Genomic DNA, 18,180 nt, shown 5'->3' with positions numbered 1-18,180 from the left:
ACAGCGTCCCTGCCCTCCCGAAGTCTCCTCACAGCGTCCCTGCCCTCCCGGTCAAGGTCATGCTCTCAGGCACCTTAGGTACTCTGCGTGGTGAGAGGCCCATCCATGGCCCCGGCAGGTGGGCTGCGCTTACTGCCCTTCCGGGATCATGTGCATTTTGGGGCAATGGTTCAAAGACCAGAATCACCCATGTTTTATTTTGCCACGAAAGTGCATAAAAAAAAAAACCCACTACTAGTATTTATAAAAGGGTATTTTAATACCGAAAGGTAGGAAGAACATAATTTCAGGATACAGGATAGTTCTTCAAATAGAAGAAATTTAGTTTAATGAAAAACTCTCCATCATCTTAATTTCATTGTCGTCTAATGAAAACCCAGTATCAGATTGGCCATGTAAGTGTACTTTAGATATATGGAGGCAAGAAGACAGAACACTTGAAATAGAGCTTCGTTTGGGGTTCGAGCCAGTGTGATGACTGGAGACATGAGGCGGAGCAATAAGCTACTTAGTGCGTCAGTATTCCCAACTGCAAAATGGGTGTATCGGTTCCCCCCTCCTTCACTTCACGGGGTGATTCTGAGGATTAACTAGATAATTTAGGTGGAAGCCAACGGCAATCTCTCACCATATTTGAGAGGTCCTGGGCGGGGTGTGCAGTGACTGTGTGTCTTTCTTTGGCCTCTCCAGTGTCGGTTGCAAGAAAGTGCTCGATACAAGTCCACTGAATGAATAATATACAACAGGTCGAAGGAGTGACTGCAAGAGCAGGGAATCCCAACGAGACAGGAGGGGAGGGCACTCCCAAGACAAGGGGCTTAGCTGCTACTCCTTCCCCTTTCCAGGCTGGTCCCTGCATCTTCTACTCATTCATAAAGACTAGATTCAACACCCAACAAGAGTCTCAAATCTCCAGCAAACTCCAGCATGGCATCTAGTTGATGTTCTTTTCCTTGGAGAAGAGCTTTCACGTGGAGACTGTTCTTAGTATTTGTGACACGCTGGGTTAGGGTATTGACTGGGGAGCTGGACTGCCTGAGTTCGAACACTGCCTTCCCCACTTAGGAACTGTACGCCCTTTGGTCAATTACTTCACCTCTCCGTGCCTCAGGCTCGGCGTTTGTAAATGGCAATAATAGCAGAACCCTCCTCATAAGCTTTATAAGAGGATTAGATGAGTTAGTACAAGCCAAGTTCTTAGCATTATGGCTAGAACGGCACAGGTACCCAGGAAATGTGAGTCTGCTATTATTCGTGCTCAGCCAGACTCCCTCAAAGGACGGGAAGATAGATGATCTTTTGGGGGTCCAACTAGATCCCAGCAGCTTTGGTCGAAATTTGAGAGAGATGGCCTGGCTTCCGAGACTTTGAGATTTGATTAATTTGATTGACTATTTTAATGCATTTAAAGATAGACAGTGCCAATCAATCACAAGGGCATAGTCACCATGGAAACTAAGGAAAAGGAAAGACCCCAAGACAAAGGTAGGCAGCGTCCGTCAGAGCTCTGTCTTGATTGGCTAGGGTGCCCAGGAGGCGTTAATCCTCATCTTTTAAGGGTTCCCGACCTACTGGTAAGTCAGACCCTAAAATGGAAGTGATGGCCCAGGCAGCCTTAACTGTTGCCACCTTTCACCTGCCCAACCCCTCTCTGTCCCATCAGAGGCCACCCAACACCTTCCACAGCCAGGGGGCTTCCCTCCCAGATCTACCTCCAGGAAGGGAACGGCTTTATGGCCCCGTGACCATGCTCTGTTGCTTCTCCACGCAAGACCAAAGGTCAGACCATAGCCCACGGTCAGGATTAAGTGAGTAACTGGCACACCAGGAAGTCTCTTGGAAGACAGCTGTGAGCCCTTTTCTTCCTTCGAACCTCTGGAGGCAGAAGCCTTTCTCTGCCAGCTGACACAGAGGCAAGGGGCAGCTCCCAAGTCTGGGGAGGGCCAGCGTCCAATATGCTGCGTGCATTGTTGGCAAAGGACAAGCACTGAACACCCTGAGCAAGATCAGACCCACCTGGAACCCAAGTCCCCAGGTGGGTCTTCCTTCTAGCAACTAACTCTGCTGCTGGGCCGGCAGTTGCTGCCTGAGGCCCTAAGTGCTCCCATACACATTGATTTAGAAAGCGAATCGAGCCACATCAAGCTTCCATTCATCCTGGGACAAGAGTGACTAGGACCATGGCTTTGACCCCAGCTGTGTCACTGGATAAAAGATGACCGTAGTGACAGGAATGTGGGCTGGATTACCTTGGAGTGACTTTCAAAATGTCCTGGATCCTGCAGCCACGACCAGTTCTTAGCAGTGGAGAAGGAGCAGAAGGAGTCAGAGAACTTTCTTCTCCTCCCCACCCACTCCGGATCTCTCTTGCTCTAAGCTGTCACTTGTGCTGCCATTCCAGCGCAATGGAGTGGCCCAAGATGCCATCCTTCCCTGTCTCCGACAAGCACCCGTCCTCCAAAACTCAACTCGAATGACAGAGCTGACGGCGTTTAGAGGCCCTGGTTCAGTGGTTCTCAATACCTTCGCCACCAAAACTCCTTCCATCAGTTTACTCCATGGGCCCTGTGTGCTGAAAGATCTTTGGCTCCTGGATGAACAGCATTGACCAAGTCATGATGAAATAATGAACCGAAGGCGTATATAATTGTCAACCAAACTTGCGCTCAGTGAATAACCATGCTGAGTTCATCTAATTCCAGCCCAAAGCAAAGACTTTGGATGGTTTCACAGTTTGGGGCAGCCAGATCTCCAGTAAATGCAACTTGAGGTCGGCTTTCTGGCAGAAAACAGCCAGAGGAAATGCAATGACTATTTTCTAGGCTCCCTGGAGGTCTGAGGGCCCACGGGGAGCCATCAATCCAACCTCGAACTTAACTTTTCAAATAAATTCATTGATTTGTTGTGTTGGGACGAACGGACAGAGAGCTGACATGTGCTGCATTTCTAGTACGGGCAGGACCTTGGGCTCGGCCCAAGGTCACATACATGACCTCCCCGAGGATGCCCATCACCTTAAGGAGTAGCTAGTGCCATCCTGTCATCCCGTCGTCCAGATGAGGGAACCGAGGGCAGGGTAAGTCACTTTCTCAAGGGAATACAACTAGCCAGTGGCAAAATTAGGGCACCGACCCGGGGTTTTCTTTTCTCTCTTAAAAGCTTTATTCAGAGACAATTTATGCACAACGCACCCACTTCGTGTGCACAATCCAACAGTTTTTAGTAGATTTGCAGAGTTGTGTAACCATGAGCGCAATATATTTTAGAAAGTTTTCATCGCCCCATAAAGAAACCGTGTCCCAGCAGTCACTCCCCATTTCTCCCACCTCCTCCTCGCAGCCCGAGGCACACATCTACTTTCTGTCTCTGTGGATGGACGCGCCTGGTCTGGATGTGTCACGTCAACTGACCCAGGGTTTTAGACTCTAAAATCCACAGTCATCGAACTCTAGTCCAGGGATGAAGGCAGGTTCTAAATCCCTTTCCTAATTTTACAGACTGTTTCTCATTTAACTTTGAAAGTACACAGAAGGCACAAATGGTACATCCTTCTTGTTTGAAGCCTACAAAAATGCAAATATTATTCCATATCGGAATAAAGTATGGCATGCAATCATTTAGCTGTCATATAAATGAATTTCAACGGCCACACTTGTCATTCTGCCATAGCACTGCCAGGCAACCCTCCGGCGCTCTGAGAGACCAGACCTCTCCGTTCCTGCCCTCTGGAAGCCTTCCTGTCATTCGGTGTTGAGCTGGGTCACCATGGCTGCCTTCAGATGACCTGGTGTGTCTCCGTCTCTGGGGTGGGGGATGGGGGTCCTCACCCAGGGGCTGTGAGGCCCCCTTCTGCCTTAGAGACCTTTCTGTGTGTCCCAGCCCTCCTGTTCCTTTCTCCTTAACCTTCCCCCACCTGCAAATTGCTGTTGGCGACATGATTTATTCTCCTGTCGCAGACGGTGGGGATGTTTAACACCCATGTCTAATCGGTTTCCATATAGCAGTCCCCTCTTGTCAGCTGCTCGGTCCCTCGGGTTCAGGTTCCCTTTTCCCAGGTGATTAATTATTCCTGCTAGATGTGTCCTTTGCTATCTCTGGGGTCTGCTCTGAAAGTCTGTCTTGAGCGCACGTGTTTGGCTTGTCCCTTGGGCATCAGTGAAAACTGTTCCCATTCAGGTCATAACGGACTGGGACCAGCCTCCTTGAAAGTGGTATTGCACGAGGAGTCCCCACCTCTGTCTGTTCATTTCATTCATTCACTCACTCATTCATGTCTTCGTTGGCTTGTCGGGAGCACCAGCGGCTGACCAGGCTCTGGGGCCTGTGGGGCACAGCCCCTCCCCGGGCAGCACTCTCTCTAGCAGCCCTGCTTCTCATCCGAGGGACTTCGGTCTGAGCTGGGCTTCACGAAAGCTTTCAGATAATTATGGGGTCTCTCTGTAGAGTGTCAGATTTACTGAATATTTCAGGAGGGGATTTTTGTCTTAAGTCAAGGACAGATTCAGTATGGGGACAAAATAAAAATGAGCATGATGTTAGAAGATGAAATATGTGATTTGAAACGCATTTTTGGCCTTGTGGGGGACTCCTTTGACTCCACTCCCTTCCACCCCCCACCCCCACATATCAGACCCACACCTAGACCAGCTTCAGGTGGACATCCATGACCTCTTTGATGAGCATAAGGGCCTCTAGGGCTGGAGAGGTGAAGGAACCTTTTAATCCTGCTCCTCTTATTATGCAGTTTGGAAAATCTGTAGCAAGTCTGCAATACCGTTCTTTTTTTTTTTTTTTTAAGATTTTATTTATTTATTCGACAGAGATAGAGACAGCCAGCGAGAGAGGGAACACAAGCAGGGGGAGTGGGAGAGGAAGAAGCAGGCTCACAGCGGAGGAGCCTGATGTGGGGCTCGATCCCATAACGCCGGGATCACACCCTGAGCCGAAGGCAGACGCTTAACCACTGTGCCACCCAGGCGTCCCTGCAATACCGTTCTGAGCAGGGTCCTTTTCGCTGGGTCTCTCTGACAGGCGCCTGGCAGCAGTTTCCCACCCAGAGGCCCAGGTCACCCACGGAACCCTCGGAACCTCTGCTAAAAGCCAGAGAGGTAATCCTCTTCCCTGCGCCTGGAGCATAAAAGCTGTTTTATTACACAGTGCTGGGCCCTCTTTCCCAAATCAGAGAGCTGCAAGAAGATGTTAAGTCTCAGAGAAGCGGTTCTGCCACCGGTGTCCCTGGGATGATCCGCGGGTCGTGTGGCCCGCACAGGGTTATTGAATCAATCACGGCTCTTGCTCAACCGGTGTTTAAATATTTTGAAATTCGTATCTAACGTCAAATAGTCTTTATTTTTTATTATTATTTATGTATTTGAGAGAGAGCGAGAGAGAGCATGAGTGGGGAGGAGGGGCAGAGGGAGAGGGAGAAGCAGACTCCCCACTGAGCAGGGAGCCCAAAGCAGGACTCGATCCGAGGACCCTGAGATCATGACCTGAGCCGAAGGCAGACGCTTAACCGACTGAGCCACCCAGGCACCCCAAGTAGTGTTTATTTTTCACAATTCACCGTATTATATGATCTTAAATGCTTCCCTACTTCTCATGAATGTTTCTAGGCTCCCCCTCAGATGATCATGTCTAAATCCAGCCAGGGATGGGGTCACCTCTCCCGCCATTGTTGATGGACCAGCCAGCAGTCCCACAGTTCAGAACATGGACTCACTAGCTGGGAGACGTGGGCACGCGCCCTAACCTCACTCTGCCAATTTCCTCATCTGCAAACGTGGCGACTTCTAGATCATACGTCACGGGGCTTGTTATGAAGCGACCAAACTATGTCAGGCGCTGAGTGACATACCTGCATTAGGAAGTTTCAGTAAATAGTCCCTGTCAGTTCAAGAAGAGTATATTCAATATATATAAGGTGGAAAACTGGTCATCACCAAGAAATATCTTTATTATTTTGTCTTCATGTGCCCCAGTTTAGGGACCAAAGCCGTGACATAAGAATGAGTCCATTGATAAGGATAGAGTTATCGATCTCAAACAAATCAATTACTTTTAGCAAAGGCCAGAGAATCCTTAGTGATTTCCCTTTTTCCTTTAGGATTTTTAAGGTTCATTTCTGTTCCTTTTCTTATAGCATTCTGTTCTCTTCTCCTTCTCAGAATGTGTGTGTGAGTGCTACTTTGAGACATATAATATTTACTTAATTTCTTGTATTTTGAAAGACTTACAAATTATTAGTACTTCAAGGGACTGACCTCCATGGATCCCATTCTGCAGGAATACAATTGCAAGGGCCCATCAAGTCTAATCTCCTAAGTGACGTGAGGGCTCTGGAATCTCATATACCTAACAAGATTTTCTCCCTAACTCTAGAAGGTATGCTAAGCCTGTCATTTACATTTCCCCATTAGTAATTATAAATGCACACCATTATTTCTCTTCTGGTTCTAAGACCCACTTAGGTTCACAGTTGCGTGTCGTATACCTTCAGAGAAAGAAAAAAACTTCTGCCTGGAACAGTGAAATCCCTCTTTCCTCTAAGGGGAAATGTATGCATTGTTGAGGGCTCTTACTTTATTCCTTTGTCCTCTGGGCCCATCTTTCTTAATGGAATCCTCTGCCTTTGTTTCTAGCTAACCTCTGTCCTCCCCAAGGCGCTGGGGATTTAAAACCACACTCCCTCCTCTGCATTAAGGGGTCACTTAGGCATTACGATATGGATTTGAATACCTCTCTCATAAAAAGGCCATAAGAGAAATTTGATCAAGACTGTCTAGTTCCATGACTTTGGGACGCGCTGCTCTCCATTTAAGCTCACTTTTAGCTTGATTCGGATCTGGATCATTGATTCTGAGTTTCAGGTGTAGAGTTTCACCTTTCTTTCTTTCTTTCTTTCTTTCTTTCTTTCTTTCTTTCTTTCCTTTCTTCTTTCTTTCTTTCTTTTCTTTCTTCTTTCTTTTTTTTTTTTTTAAGATTTATTTATTTGAGACAGAAAGAGAGAACACAAGCGGGTTGGGGGGGTGGAGGAGGGAGAGGGGGAAGCAGACTCCCCGCTGAGCAGGGAGCAGATGTGAGGCTCCATCCCAGGACCCCGGGATCATGACCCGAGCTGAAGGCAAATGCTTAACCCGCTGAGCCACCCAGGCGCCCCTCACGTTTCTTTTTAAAGTGAATGGAATTCAATATGACTTTTCAGTGAATTATTTTCCTTAATCGTAGAACAGATGACATCACTTCTTTGTATCGTTTCCATACACCTCTGTCGGCTCAGCCTTACAACCAGGGTACAAACCATAGAATGTGGGAGGTGGAAGGAGATTGCAGACCATCTAGCCTCAATCCCTCACCTCACAGACAAGGAACCTGAGAAGTGAGGTGATTTGGTCAGAGTCACAAAATTACAACAGGTTATATTTCCTCGCAGGTTTCCCCTGCTATCCGGAAGTAGAGAGCTTTCCTATGAAATCTTTCATAAGCAGAAATGGCAAAAAGCAAAAACACAATTACCATTAATTTATGTGGAAAAGGGGAGAATTCCCAGGCCTTGAAAATTAAGCTCTTTTAGGCTTTTCTGATACATTAGGACACATTTTTCTAAGAGAAGCACAAAATAAATTGAGATAAAACACAGATGCTCACACATGCTGTTCAAAGCCGCCACCGCTTGACCCTGACACGCTAAGTGTAGTTCCCGAAGAAGGCGCTTGGTGGCGCCACTCTTGCTGCTCCACAGCGCGCCCCGCCTCTGGAACAGCTCACTGCGAAAACGAATGCGGAAGGCTGTTTTTGCTTTCCTCCCTTTTTGGTAGAAACAAAAACCCCTTTGGATTACGTTTGGCCGGCAAAACCTGGTATTAATGTTGATTTTTCTTAAAAGCAAAGTGGTGCAACATGAACTTTCAAAAAGCGGGGGATACCTGTCATTGGTTGATTAAAGCCACGCTTTGGAGCCACTTGGGTTACAAGTTGGCAGAAAACGTGGGGAGGAAGAGAAAGTTTGAGATATCAAAGTCAATGACAGAAAGCAAACTGATGGTGGATGAAGCTTTAATATCTCCACCTTTCCCTCCTCATCCTCTCCCCCAATTTTCTCAGACTTTTAGTTATATCAATAGTTAGTGTTTGCATCATTGTAACTGCAAATATTATGCACCACAGATTGCGTCTTCTTGTCCCATGCTCCATCTGCTCTCTACCCCACCACCCTCTCTATTGGTCCCCTGCTCTTCTGGACGCTCCTACATGAAGTCCTGTCTCCTCCTGCTTCACTGTGAAATGGACCTTCTGTAGTCCCACCACACAGTCATCAACCTGACATCTTCTTCTTCCTCTGTTTTTGTTTTTTAAGATTTTATTTATTTATTTATTTATTTATTTATTTATTTATTTAACAGAGAGAGAGAGAGAGAGAGAGACAGCATGCACAAGCAGGGGGAGCAGCAGGCAGAGGGAGAAGCAGACTCCCCGCTGAGCAAAGACCACAATGCAGGGCTGGATCGCAAGACCCTGGGATCATGACTTGAGCTGAAGGCAGACGCTTAACCCACTGAGCCACCCTGGCGCCCCAACCTGGCATCTTCTCTTAACGGCTTTTCTAGGTTGGATTTACTGTTTTCAGGATGCCGTGTCTTCCTCTTGCTTTCTTGGCTTACTTCTTGGTCTTGCTGGTGCGTATCCTCTGTCACTTTTTAAGAAAGAACATTCATTTTGCAGGGTCTGGTCCTCTTTTCATATTGACCCACAATTTGGAGGTAAAATCCAAGGTTGAACATTTTAAAAATTTAAAATTTGGAAGTTTTGCTCCATCGTTTCCTTGCTGTTCAGCATTGCTGCTAAGAAGACTGGGGCCGTTCTGATTCTCCTGCTGTTGTGCTTTGTTCCCCGGGAAGCTTTTAGGATCATCTTTTTGTTCTTGGTTTTCCAAATTTTCACACAGTGGGAAGCCGGTTTCATTGTTGGCCGATCACTGTGATGGTGAAGCGCCTGACACCAGGGTCAGTTGGCCCCGATTCAGAATCCGGCCCCCCCACTGGCCGGCTGTGGTGCTGATTGAGTTACCGATCCTCTCTGTGCTAGCATTTTTGTCTGCAAAATCATGAAGAGCCTGGTGGCAGTGCGTGAGGATGGAAATAACTAACGTAAACGCAGTATTCGGAACAGTCCTGGCACAGGGCGGCCGCTCAGCAGAAGTTTTTGCAGGATCGACGCAGTCATTGTCCGGACTCCACCTGCAGGGAAGAGTGCCGCATCCAATTGTGGGTCCCCCCCTCCGTTCGTGGGGCTGCCACTTACTGACGGCCTTGCGGGGGGATCCCTGGCATCAGCCAACGTTCTTCATGGCCTCAAAGTGAGGTGTGGATCCCTGTGGACTTCTGTCTCTGTCCACACCAAGCCCTCAGCGGCAGGTGCCCCCAGGCCTCCTGTCACCAACGGGCATGATTCAACAGGACTCTCCTCATGGCTCATGCCACCTGCCCTTAACCCCCTGCCCAAGGAATTCCTGGTTCCCACTGGAGCCCGGGACTCCGCGGGTCCACTCAGCGCCCGCGCGTGCTGCCAGCTCCCCAGTGGGGCCTGAGCCACGGCAGCAGCGGCCCCAGCATCTGGATGCGCCGCGGGCCCGCGCCCACCTGCCCGGCTGCAGGGCCATCTGGCTTCCTTCGCGGCCTCTGGAAGGCCCCGGTGGAGCCACCAAGAAGGGCCGCACGCGCGGCCAGTGGAGATGGGAGACGGTGATCACGTCTCCTACTTCCCCCTGCTTGGGCGGTTAAGCGGCTGAAAAGCAATCCGCTGTATTTGTTAAGCACCCGCGGCCAGCCTGGGCGAGCTCTCGTATTTGATCTCCCTCCTTTCCTGCCTTCCTTTCTCTCTTCCCGCATTCTTGCCCCTGTCTGCAATTGCACAACCGGCTGAAAAGGCACTGAGTAAACTTGGGTCTTTCGTGGGGAACCCAGATTAAGACACATTGAGCTCACGAGCTTGGGCTCCGCGTCTGAATCCTAGCATTGGGCCCTTAATTCACCTCTCTGTGCCTCCGTTTCTGTATCTGTAGGATGGGATGATACTAGTAGCTATCTCCTCGGGTTACTGGAAGGATTAAAGGAGGTAATACTTATAAAACACAGAGGAAGCACCTAATACAAGCTAGCTCTTATGATTCAGTTATGTGAATTTTGCAGTATCGTTTTTTGATAGTTTTTTTCTCGGTTCTCTGTTTTCTGGAGTCTCTCTCATGTGAATACCGGTCTTCCTGAATCGATTCTCTATGGCTTTTAGATTTTCTGTCGTATTACGCACGTTTTTGTCTTTTTGTTGTACTTTAGGAATAAAGTATATTTTATATTTTATGCCTTCTGTTGGGCTTTTATTTTGGAAACATGCTTAAAATTTCCAAGAGTATTTTGTTCAGCAGTTGTTTCACTTTAATTGTATTTTCTTCTTCGGGGGGGGGGGTGTTAAAAAACCAAGATTGAACCCGAGTACATTGGAAGATCTAATTGGCTTTCTTAAGCAATTCGCGGAGGCGGCAGCACCCCAGCCAGCCAGCCAGCAGAGAGATGCTCCCGGGAGCTGTACAGCAAGGGAGGACTTCGCAGCAAGGAGGGTGGGGCGAGAGGTTATTAGCCAAAGAAAAGAAAGGACTGTTTCAGGCCGAGTCACCTTTCCTTAGGGGAAAGGACCGGGGTCTCACTAGGTGGATGACCTCATCTTCCTTTGGGGGATGGAGAAGGCCCATGTGACAGATGACCTCATTGCTGCTGACCAGAAAATTCCTGACTGACCAGTTCAGACTGTGTTTCCGGGGGAGGCTGAAACTGTAATTAGGTTCAGTATTTAGCCCCAGTTGCTGCCAGGGCCTAGCATAAATGCTTGCGTTTGGGGGCTGCTTTTCTTTTTAACAGGACGCAGAGTAGGTAATGTTTTCTTGCATGTATTTAAGGATCTAATTAGAAGTTTCAGTGTGTTTTCCCCCTGGCTTGGACATTATTACCTGTACATATAGCTTATTTTTTTAAAAAAGATTTTATTTATTTGAGAGAGAAAGTTAGCGAGAGAGAGAGAGAAAGAGAGAGAAGGAGAGGGGTAGGGGCAGAGGGAGAGGGAGAAACAGACTCCCCGCTGAGCAGGGAGTCCCACATGGGGCTCTGGGCCTCCATCCAGGACCCTGAGATCATGACCCGAGCTGAAGGCAGACGCTTAACCAACTGAACCACCCAGGCGCCCCTCATATAGTTTTGTTTTTTTTTTTTCTTTTTTCCCTGTCTATTTTGGTCATTTTCAGGTAGGGAAGGGGGGCTTCCTGGGAAAGGTAGGAAATTTCCTCCAATGGTTGATGATCCTTGGTTGTCGGTTTATATTTGAGATTGTGGCATAAATAAACGGACTCGAAGTTCTGTGAGTTATGTTTGTGTATAAGGGGCAGGGGGGGGAGGCACGTGGAGGTCCTTCCTCTGAGGCCATTTCCTTTTTCTGGGGGAGAAGCTCCTCCCCTGGCTGGGGTTGGGGTGGGGCCTGCACTCAGCGTCCGTCCAGGGCAGAGGGTGATGCCTGGGTCCCAATCACTCCATCTGCAGGCTTTCAATCACTCATACTATTTTCAGCCCAGACGACTTGCTCCTGTCCTCAGCTAGACCTGCAGTTTCTAAGACTGACCCCTCTCCCTTTCAGTCTCGGCACAGATACCCTGGCCAGGGGCGCTCTGCCAGCTGCTGGTGCGGCCGGGGGCTGTAGGGTTTCTGCTCCTTGATGATAAAGCCCGTTTCCTCTCCTCTGGCATGCCTGGCCCTTCTGAATTTAGGCCCCCCGCTTACTTCTCCATCCTGCTCGCCACCTTCTAGAAATCAGCCACAGTCTCTTTCCATCATTCCCTCCTGCTCTTTCATTCTTCCCCACTCCCCATTACTTTCCTTCAAGTGGGTCTTTAATCAGAAGAACTTTGTCACCTCTTTTGAAAGGTCAGCCTCCCAGCATTTAAAAGGGAACATTATATGCCCCAACATGGCCAACAGAATAGTTTTCAATGCCTAATCATTCACTCCTGCAGAAACAAGGCGAGCTGGAAAATGTTGAAGCTTTTAGGAGGGGCTCTTGGGAGCTTCTGCGTGGAGTCCAGCATTTCTTCTGCACACTCCTGGGCTCTCGCATTGATGGAGGTTCTCCTCTTGGGCAAGCTGATGTTTGTCCGACTTTCTGCTCCTTTGTCTTAGTGACAACACTCCCCTCCGCATGTGGGAAACAAAGGCAGAAGAGAAATTATTAAATTTCCTTACTACCTACAGCCCATCGACGAGTCCTTGAAACACGGAGGGTGACATTTCTCTAGGGACTCAACTGCCTCAATGTTGACACTTTGCTAAGGGCAAAAGGCGACCCTAGCCTGGCCCCGCTGCCATCCTGGATCCTGCAAGTCTACTTTAACATGCAAAAATTCCTTTAGAAATTTCCTTTATCTCTACCCCCCAAGATACGTGTTGGCAATCATCCCCCAAGCATATGACCTTATACACACCCGAAGGGTCTCATGACTAAGGTTTCATTAGACAGTAATAAATGACCTTTTCCCAACAATAGCTAGCCCCCTCAAGGTCCTGGAAACCTTGCTTCCAAAATTCCTTAGAGACTTCCCCTACCCCTAACCCCCTCCCAACTTGAAAGTATGTAATGGGCCACTCCTCATGACCCCGGTGCAGCTCTTTCTGCCCATGGGTCCTATCCCTGTGCTTTAGTAAAATCACCTTTTTGCACCAAAGATGTCTCAAGAATTCTTTCTTGGCCATCGGCTTCGAACCCTAACCTCTCTCCTACCTCACTCCCATCTCACAGGTCTTTCCCTTTTGTTCCCAGGGTTGGGGTTACCAGATTCAGCCAATAAAAATCCAGTTAAATTTGACCTTCAGGTAAACAACAGATAGTACTTTTAGTATAAGTATGTCCTTTATGGTATTTGGGACATACTTATACCAAAACATTTTCATTGTTTATCTGATACTTAAAAGGAACTGGGCATCCTGTGTTTTATCTGGCAACTCTATCCAGGTGGCCTTTCTTTTATTCTCTGGAGATCAGGTAGGCCTCAGTCAGTGGTACAAAAGAGCTGTGTCTTCACACCATTTCTTTTCTTAAAGGGACCCACAGCTATTTACATAACATATGGCAGTCTCACACCCGTGCGATTGTAAATTAGAGCCTGCTTATTCATCGTCAAGTTAGGAACTCAACCATATTTCTCAGTTGTCTCAGTTCCCCAGCCTCAGATTTAATAAATAAATGTCGTTCTAACAGTGTTTGTGCCATTGTGTTGCCTTTGTTCGTTGTCTGTGCCCACTCGGGGCTGGGGCGGGATGGCCCTGTCATCCTGCTGTGACACTGCCTCCACGTCAGCCTCTCTGGGCTGGTCTTTGCAGGGTCTGAAGGTAATTCTTACCAAATCTCTGTGTTTAAGGACATTACCACATCCCGTTGGTTTCCTCATTAATAGACGCTGCCAGGTGCCAGGTGCCCGGAAAAGGATTTGTTAGTGCCAGGTGCCCAAGAATGCAAACCGGACAGAGAATTCTTGTCCTAAAGAAAAGCGAAGTTATGATTGAACCAGTTCCATGAAAGAGTGCAGGAAATGAATATAATGAACATAAACTGTGCAGGAAAGCAATTCACAAAATAACATTAACATTTTCATCAAATCCCCCTAGAGTCATCCTTGTCTAGGTCATTTCCTTGAAGATACTCTTCTTTTCCAGGTATAGACCTGTCTGTGTTCCTTCACTCCTGAGATCCAAGGGGGTCAGCTATTAATGGAGCTGAGCTAAATATAGCCTTTGCGGGAGCCTCCGGCTCCGCGCTGGTGTCCTCGGTCAGCTGGAGCGGATTTCCTTCCTGCTTCCCTTCCACCTGGCAGGGCAGCCTCCTCAGAGACTTCCTAAAGGCTCTATTTACATGACATGGTTGCCCCACCTGCTCGTCCTTGTCGCTTCACCACACACACATTTGGACACCTCTGAGTAACCCGTCCCTGTGTAAAATGTAAAGCATGTCCCTGACCTAGCAGCAAAGACTCATGCAAAAGGAGGGCTTTTATACATGGGATTTACAGGGTTCATCAAAGGGTGGGGGTACTTTGCCTTGTTTTCCCCAATGGAAAGAAATGAAGGTCTTCTAGCAGAGAGCCTGAAATGGAAAGTTATGTCTATTTTTTGGTTTTCTTGGGACGAAAGGGCTTTCCTGGGGCGGTTTAGGACACATCAGGACAGCTGGTCACTCTCCATCACCTTCCTCATCACCACCCTCCAAATGCCCTTCACCATTGGTTCTCACACTAAGTGAGAGGAGGAGACGCAGGGAGATAGGGCATAGCCTGAATCAGCACTTTGGAAGTTTTTGCCGAACAATCCAGAGATTTGGGGGGTTTTGCATGAAAGCAACATAAGAAGGAGCCAATAATTTTTTTGGAAAGTATGTGTGAGAAAAGGAACCTTAAGAGATTAAAGGGGAAAATGAAACTGTACTTCTCATTTGTAAAACCCCTCTAAAGAGCTATTTAAAATGTCAGTTAATAGTTTGTTTGCATTTCGCTATTTCAGCAAATGTTTCTACTAAATAAGAAATAGAAACATGTATGATTTTAAATTTCTAGGGCTTGAACCCAGAACCATAATCTGCGATTTTAGCAAATTCTCCAACTACCCTTGCAGATGCCACAACCCATGGCACTCTACCTACACCTGGTGGCGGTGTACGTAAATTCAGTCTTGACCACCCACCCTAACTTCCACTTTTTGTGTGTGCTGAGGGCCTTCCTTTTAGGAATTGAATCTTAAAAGCCAAATTATGAAGATACCGATTGGTTTGGAATGCAGGGTTAATGTGAAACAAAGACTAAGTTTTTATATTTGCTTTATACCTCATCCCGTGAAGTACTAAAAAACCCATGAAACCTTATAAAATAATTGATTACCTTCATCTCTTAGGGAATATAAGAATATTATAAGCAGACACCATGACGTGCGTAATTTGTGAAAATATCATTAAGTGTATAGATCTTAGATTATAATAATCAAATAAAATAAGAATTTATTCATCAGACATGGTTCATCATAACCTTTATCACACTGAGTTTGACAGTAATTAGTTCACGGTGGGGGGCTTAATTGCAATTGCTTTTATACAGGTAAATCTCTGCCCCCCTTGATGTTACGTTTTCTCTTTTCATTTTGTTAATTCTTCAGCTTGTGAAATAATTGCAAAAGTTCATCATCAACATACTTTGTGGGAGCAGAAGACTCAACCCTCACTTATGCATTTTGCTCGTTTGGGGGGAAGTCATTTCACCTCCCTAGGGCTGGGTTTCCGGGTCTGTAAGATTGAGATAATAATTACGTTTGTCATCAGCTTGGTGTAAGAGTCAAATACTCTGTGTGTGTGTGTGTGTGTGTGTGTGCGCGTGTGCTCTGTAGTCTCGGGAGCGTGATTATCAATTTTAAATTGAAGACAAAGTTTCCAGATATTACTTCCCAGCCCCCGGCTGCCAGGCCTGAGTTTCCCTGGAATTTCCCCAGAAATTCATCGTGCTGGCCCTCATCCCTGCCAGGCCCTCCCGTGACCCCCTCACCCTCTCTGCCCATGCCCCCAGCCTCTCCGTCCCCCACACCAGATGGAAGCCACCTGCACCAGAGAAGCCTAGACTGGTTGTGGGGTTCTGGGGGGTGGGGAGCCTCAGCGAGTGTGGGTGGGACCTGGGCTTGTTGCCGAGGAGGGAACAGCTAGAGCTAATTGGAAGTGGGAGGAGCAGGGGGAGTGGGGACAAGAAGAGGCGAGGTCCTCCTGCATCGCACCCTCCATCTAGGTCCTCTGAGCTGAGTGAAATAATGACAACTTCAGGTCTAGTTTTAGGAACAATCTGATTCCAGGGAGAGGAGAATCCTCTATCTCCCTGCCCCTCTTCCCCATCACAGAAAGGGAGGGGGCGCATAAACACTTCTCTTCTCTTCCACCCGCTCCTGTGACTGATGTCCCTTCAGTAAGAAGCAGGCAGCTGGCTTCACTGAATGAAAGGTGTGAGACGTGCTCTGGGAACCGGGGGAGGGGGTGGGTGGGAGTGGGGAGTGATTGAGTCGGGGTGGGGGATCCGGGGCTGCCCCAGGGAAAGCATGGGGGGCGGTCAGGTCTGCACCCACTCCTGTCGAAGTAGAGTTCAGCCTGTTGAAGAGGAGTATGAGAAAACACAGTCGGTCCTTTCCAAGAAAGGGGAAAGCCGTCTGCCCGTCCAGGCTCCTGCGGTTCCTTCTCCTGGTCGGGGTCCGGGCCCCTTCTCCACACCTCACCTACCCCACGTCCCTGCACAGACGCGCAGACAGCTGGCTTGCATGGCTGGGATCATGTGGCAAGCATTTCTGCAAAACCACTCTGATGACACACTTCATCTCACTAACCTGATTTTATTTTTGCCTTCATCTTGACTTCTTCCTAAAACGGAAAAAAAAAAAAAGAGAGAAAAAAACCACAACACCTGTCTCAAACCTGGGGTTTCCAGCATTTCGGTGGTTTTTAGAAGCAGTCCACCTCCCTGCGGTTCTCAGGCTCTCGGTGCCTCCCGCGGCCCTTCTCCGGGTCGTGCGACCACGTAGGGCTTCCCTCCGCGTCCCTGCCACTCCCGCCCGTGGTGACACAGTTTCTCACAAGCCTTCCCGTCGCGGGCAGGCTGCCGCCCAGGTCACAGAGGTTCTGTCACTGTACAGGAGTCGGAGCCGCTGCTGAACTCCTTCCAGAAAAAGAAAGACAAAAGAAGAGAAGAAGGCTTTCCATGCGCACACCCTGCTGCCGCCGAGGCCTTGCTGTCTGGGCAAGAGCGCACACTGCGTTTCTAACCTTCCAGAACAAAGGGGCCGTCTGCCCTGGCCTGTCTGCAGTCTGAGGCCGAAGCCCGCGGAGGACCCGCAGGCCCGCAGGTCCGGGTGTGCAGCTGGGTCCCCCCATGCGTGGGGGCGCAACGCCAACCCTGACCTTGCGGCTGCGCGGGGGGCCTGGGACGGGGGAGGCCGGTGGCACCGGAGTTGCCCAAGCTCCGGCCCGGGAGGCTGGGGGCAGCGCGGCCGGGGTACAGCGTGGCCCCAACGCGCTTCTCGCGGTTCATCCGCGTCAGGAGCCTTTCTGTGCTGGTGAACCGCCGGCGAGGCTGTCTACTAGCTCCTGTAACACCTTCCATGTGAAGCCCGAACGAAAATCTGCATGAGATTATTGCCAGAAAGCGTGTTGCCTCTATAGATAAAATTCTGGTGTGAAAAGGAAACTTAAAACCATATAATCCATCACATTTTCCTCCAAGTCCTGGGTGCCAGAAAGCTTAGAGTGGAAGCCATGGTCCAGGTGTCCTCACTTGCTCAACTCAGGTGCCTGAGACCTATTTTCCTTCCGCTATTTTTTGAATTAGATGATCTTTTTGTTTACCTTGCTGTCCATCGACATGTCTGTCCTTCCATCTTTTTTTTTTGACTGAAGTGCTCAAGAGCCTGGCAGAAGCAGACATGCAGGTGTAGACCCAACTTGAAACGATTTCCTCAGGATGCGGAAGAAATGGCCATTTCAAAGTCGTAGTAATCCCTTCACGTGGTTACAGTCAGACATTTTTCAAGCATTCTGTGGTGAAGCTAGGAGACCCAGACAGGGAGAATGGGACCTATTTCGGTCTTCATTTGTCCCACAGGAGAGTAGCCCTGGGTGACTGGGGTGGCATGGTGTTGAAGGCACAGCAGCAGGGGCACGTCTGGGGGACGAGGGTGCCGGCCACCGCATCTCAAGGGACTGGTTCCGTTTGGAAGACCTTGGTTGTCTTCCTGCTGCCATCGTTCCAGCCCATACGCTTGGGCTGGCTCTTCTGCTTCTGGCCAGTTCTGTGAGCTTTCTGGTGTCTTGTCTGCAGATTCCCCTGCTCTTCAAGTAAGTCCTATTGAGTCTCTGTTGCTTGCAGCCCAGAACTCTGATGCCTCTGTTCAGCAAATTAATTAGTTCAGTGACTCACTTAATTAGCACTCCCTGGGCAGAACACCCGTGTGAGGTGGGCGTTCGTTTCTTCGTCTTGTGGATGCAGAAATTGAAGCTCTTGGAATTTGTTTTGCAGATTAGTATTATAATTGAGGGTTTGGTGTTTGAAGTGGTGTTTTCCATTTCCTTATGATCTTC

General features: G+C 48.5%; 1 protein-coding gene across 2 annotated transcripts in view; it reads right to left on the bottom strand.

The window, feature by feature from the left end:
• Positions 1-10,795: 10,795 nt before the first annotated feature.
• The window catches only part of AQP9 (aquaporin 9), a 70,510-nt gene continuing 63,125 nt past the window's right edge, over positions 10,796-18,180 (bottom strand). Inside the window, exons 6-7 of one of the 2 annotated variants that reach the window (XR_006777662.2) lie at positions 16,522-16,762; positions 10,796-13,569 (exon numbers count right to left, since the gene is read on the bottom strand). Coding sequence is in view for 1 of the 2 variants with exons in the window: in XM_045787443.2 (XP_045643399.1) it covers positions 16,729-16,762 (34 nt within the window). In the remaining variant the exon portion in view is untranslated. Of the gene's footprint in view, positions 13,570-16,161; positions 16,763-18,180 lie in introns of those variants that run through there. The other variant, XM_045787443.2, reaches the window with a different exon arrangement.

Source organism: Ursus americanus, chromosome 36 (genome assembly GCF_024610735.1).
Source record: "Ursus americanus isolate L20-20 chromosome 36, mUrsAme1.1.p, whole genome shotgun sequence".
In the NCBI taxonomy this organism is placed as follows: domain Eukaryota; kingdom Metazoa; phylum Chordata; class Mammalia; order Carnivora; family Ursidae; genus Ursus; species Ursus americanus.
Note: the sequence above shows the minus strand (reverse complement) of the source record. Positions and strands in the feature narration are given on the sequence as shown.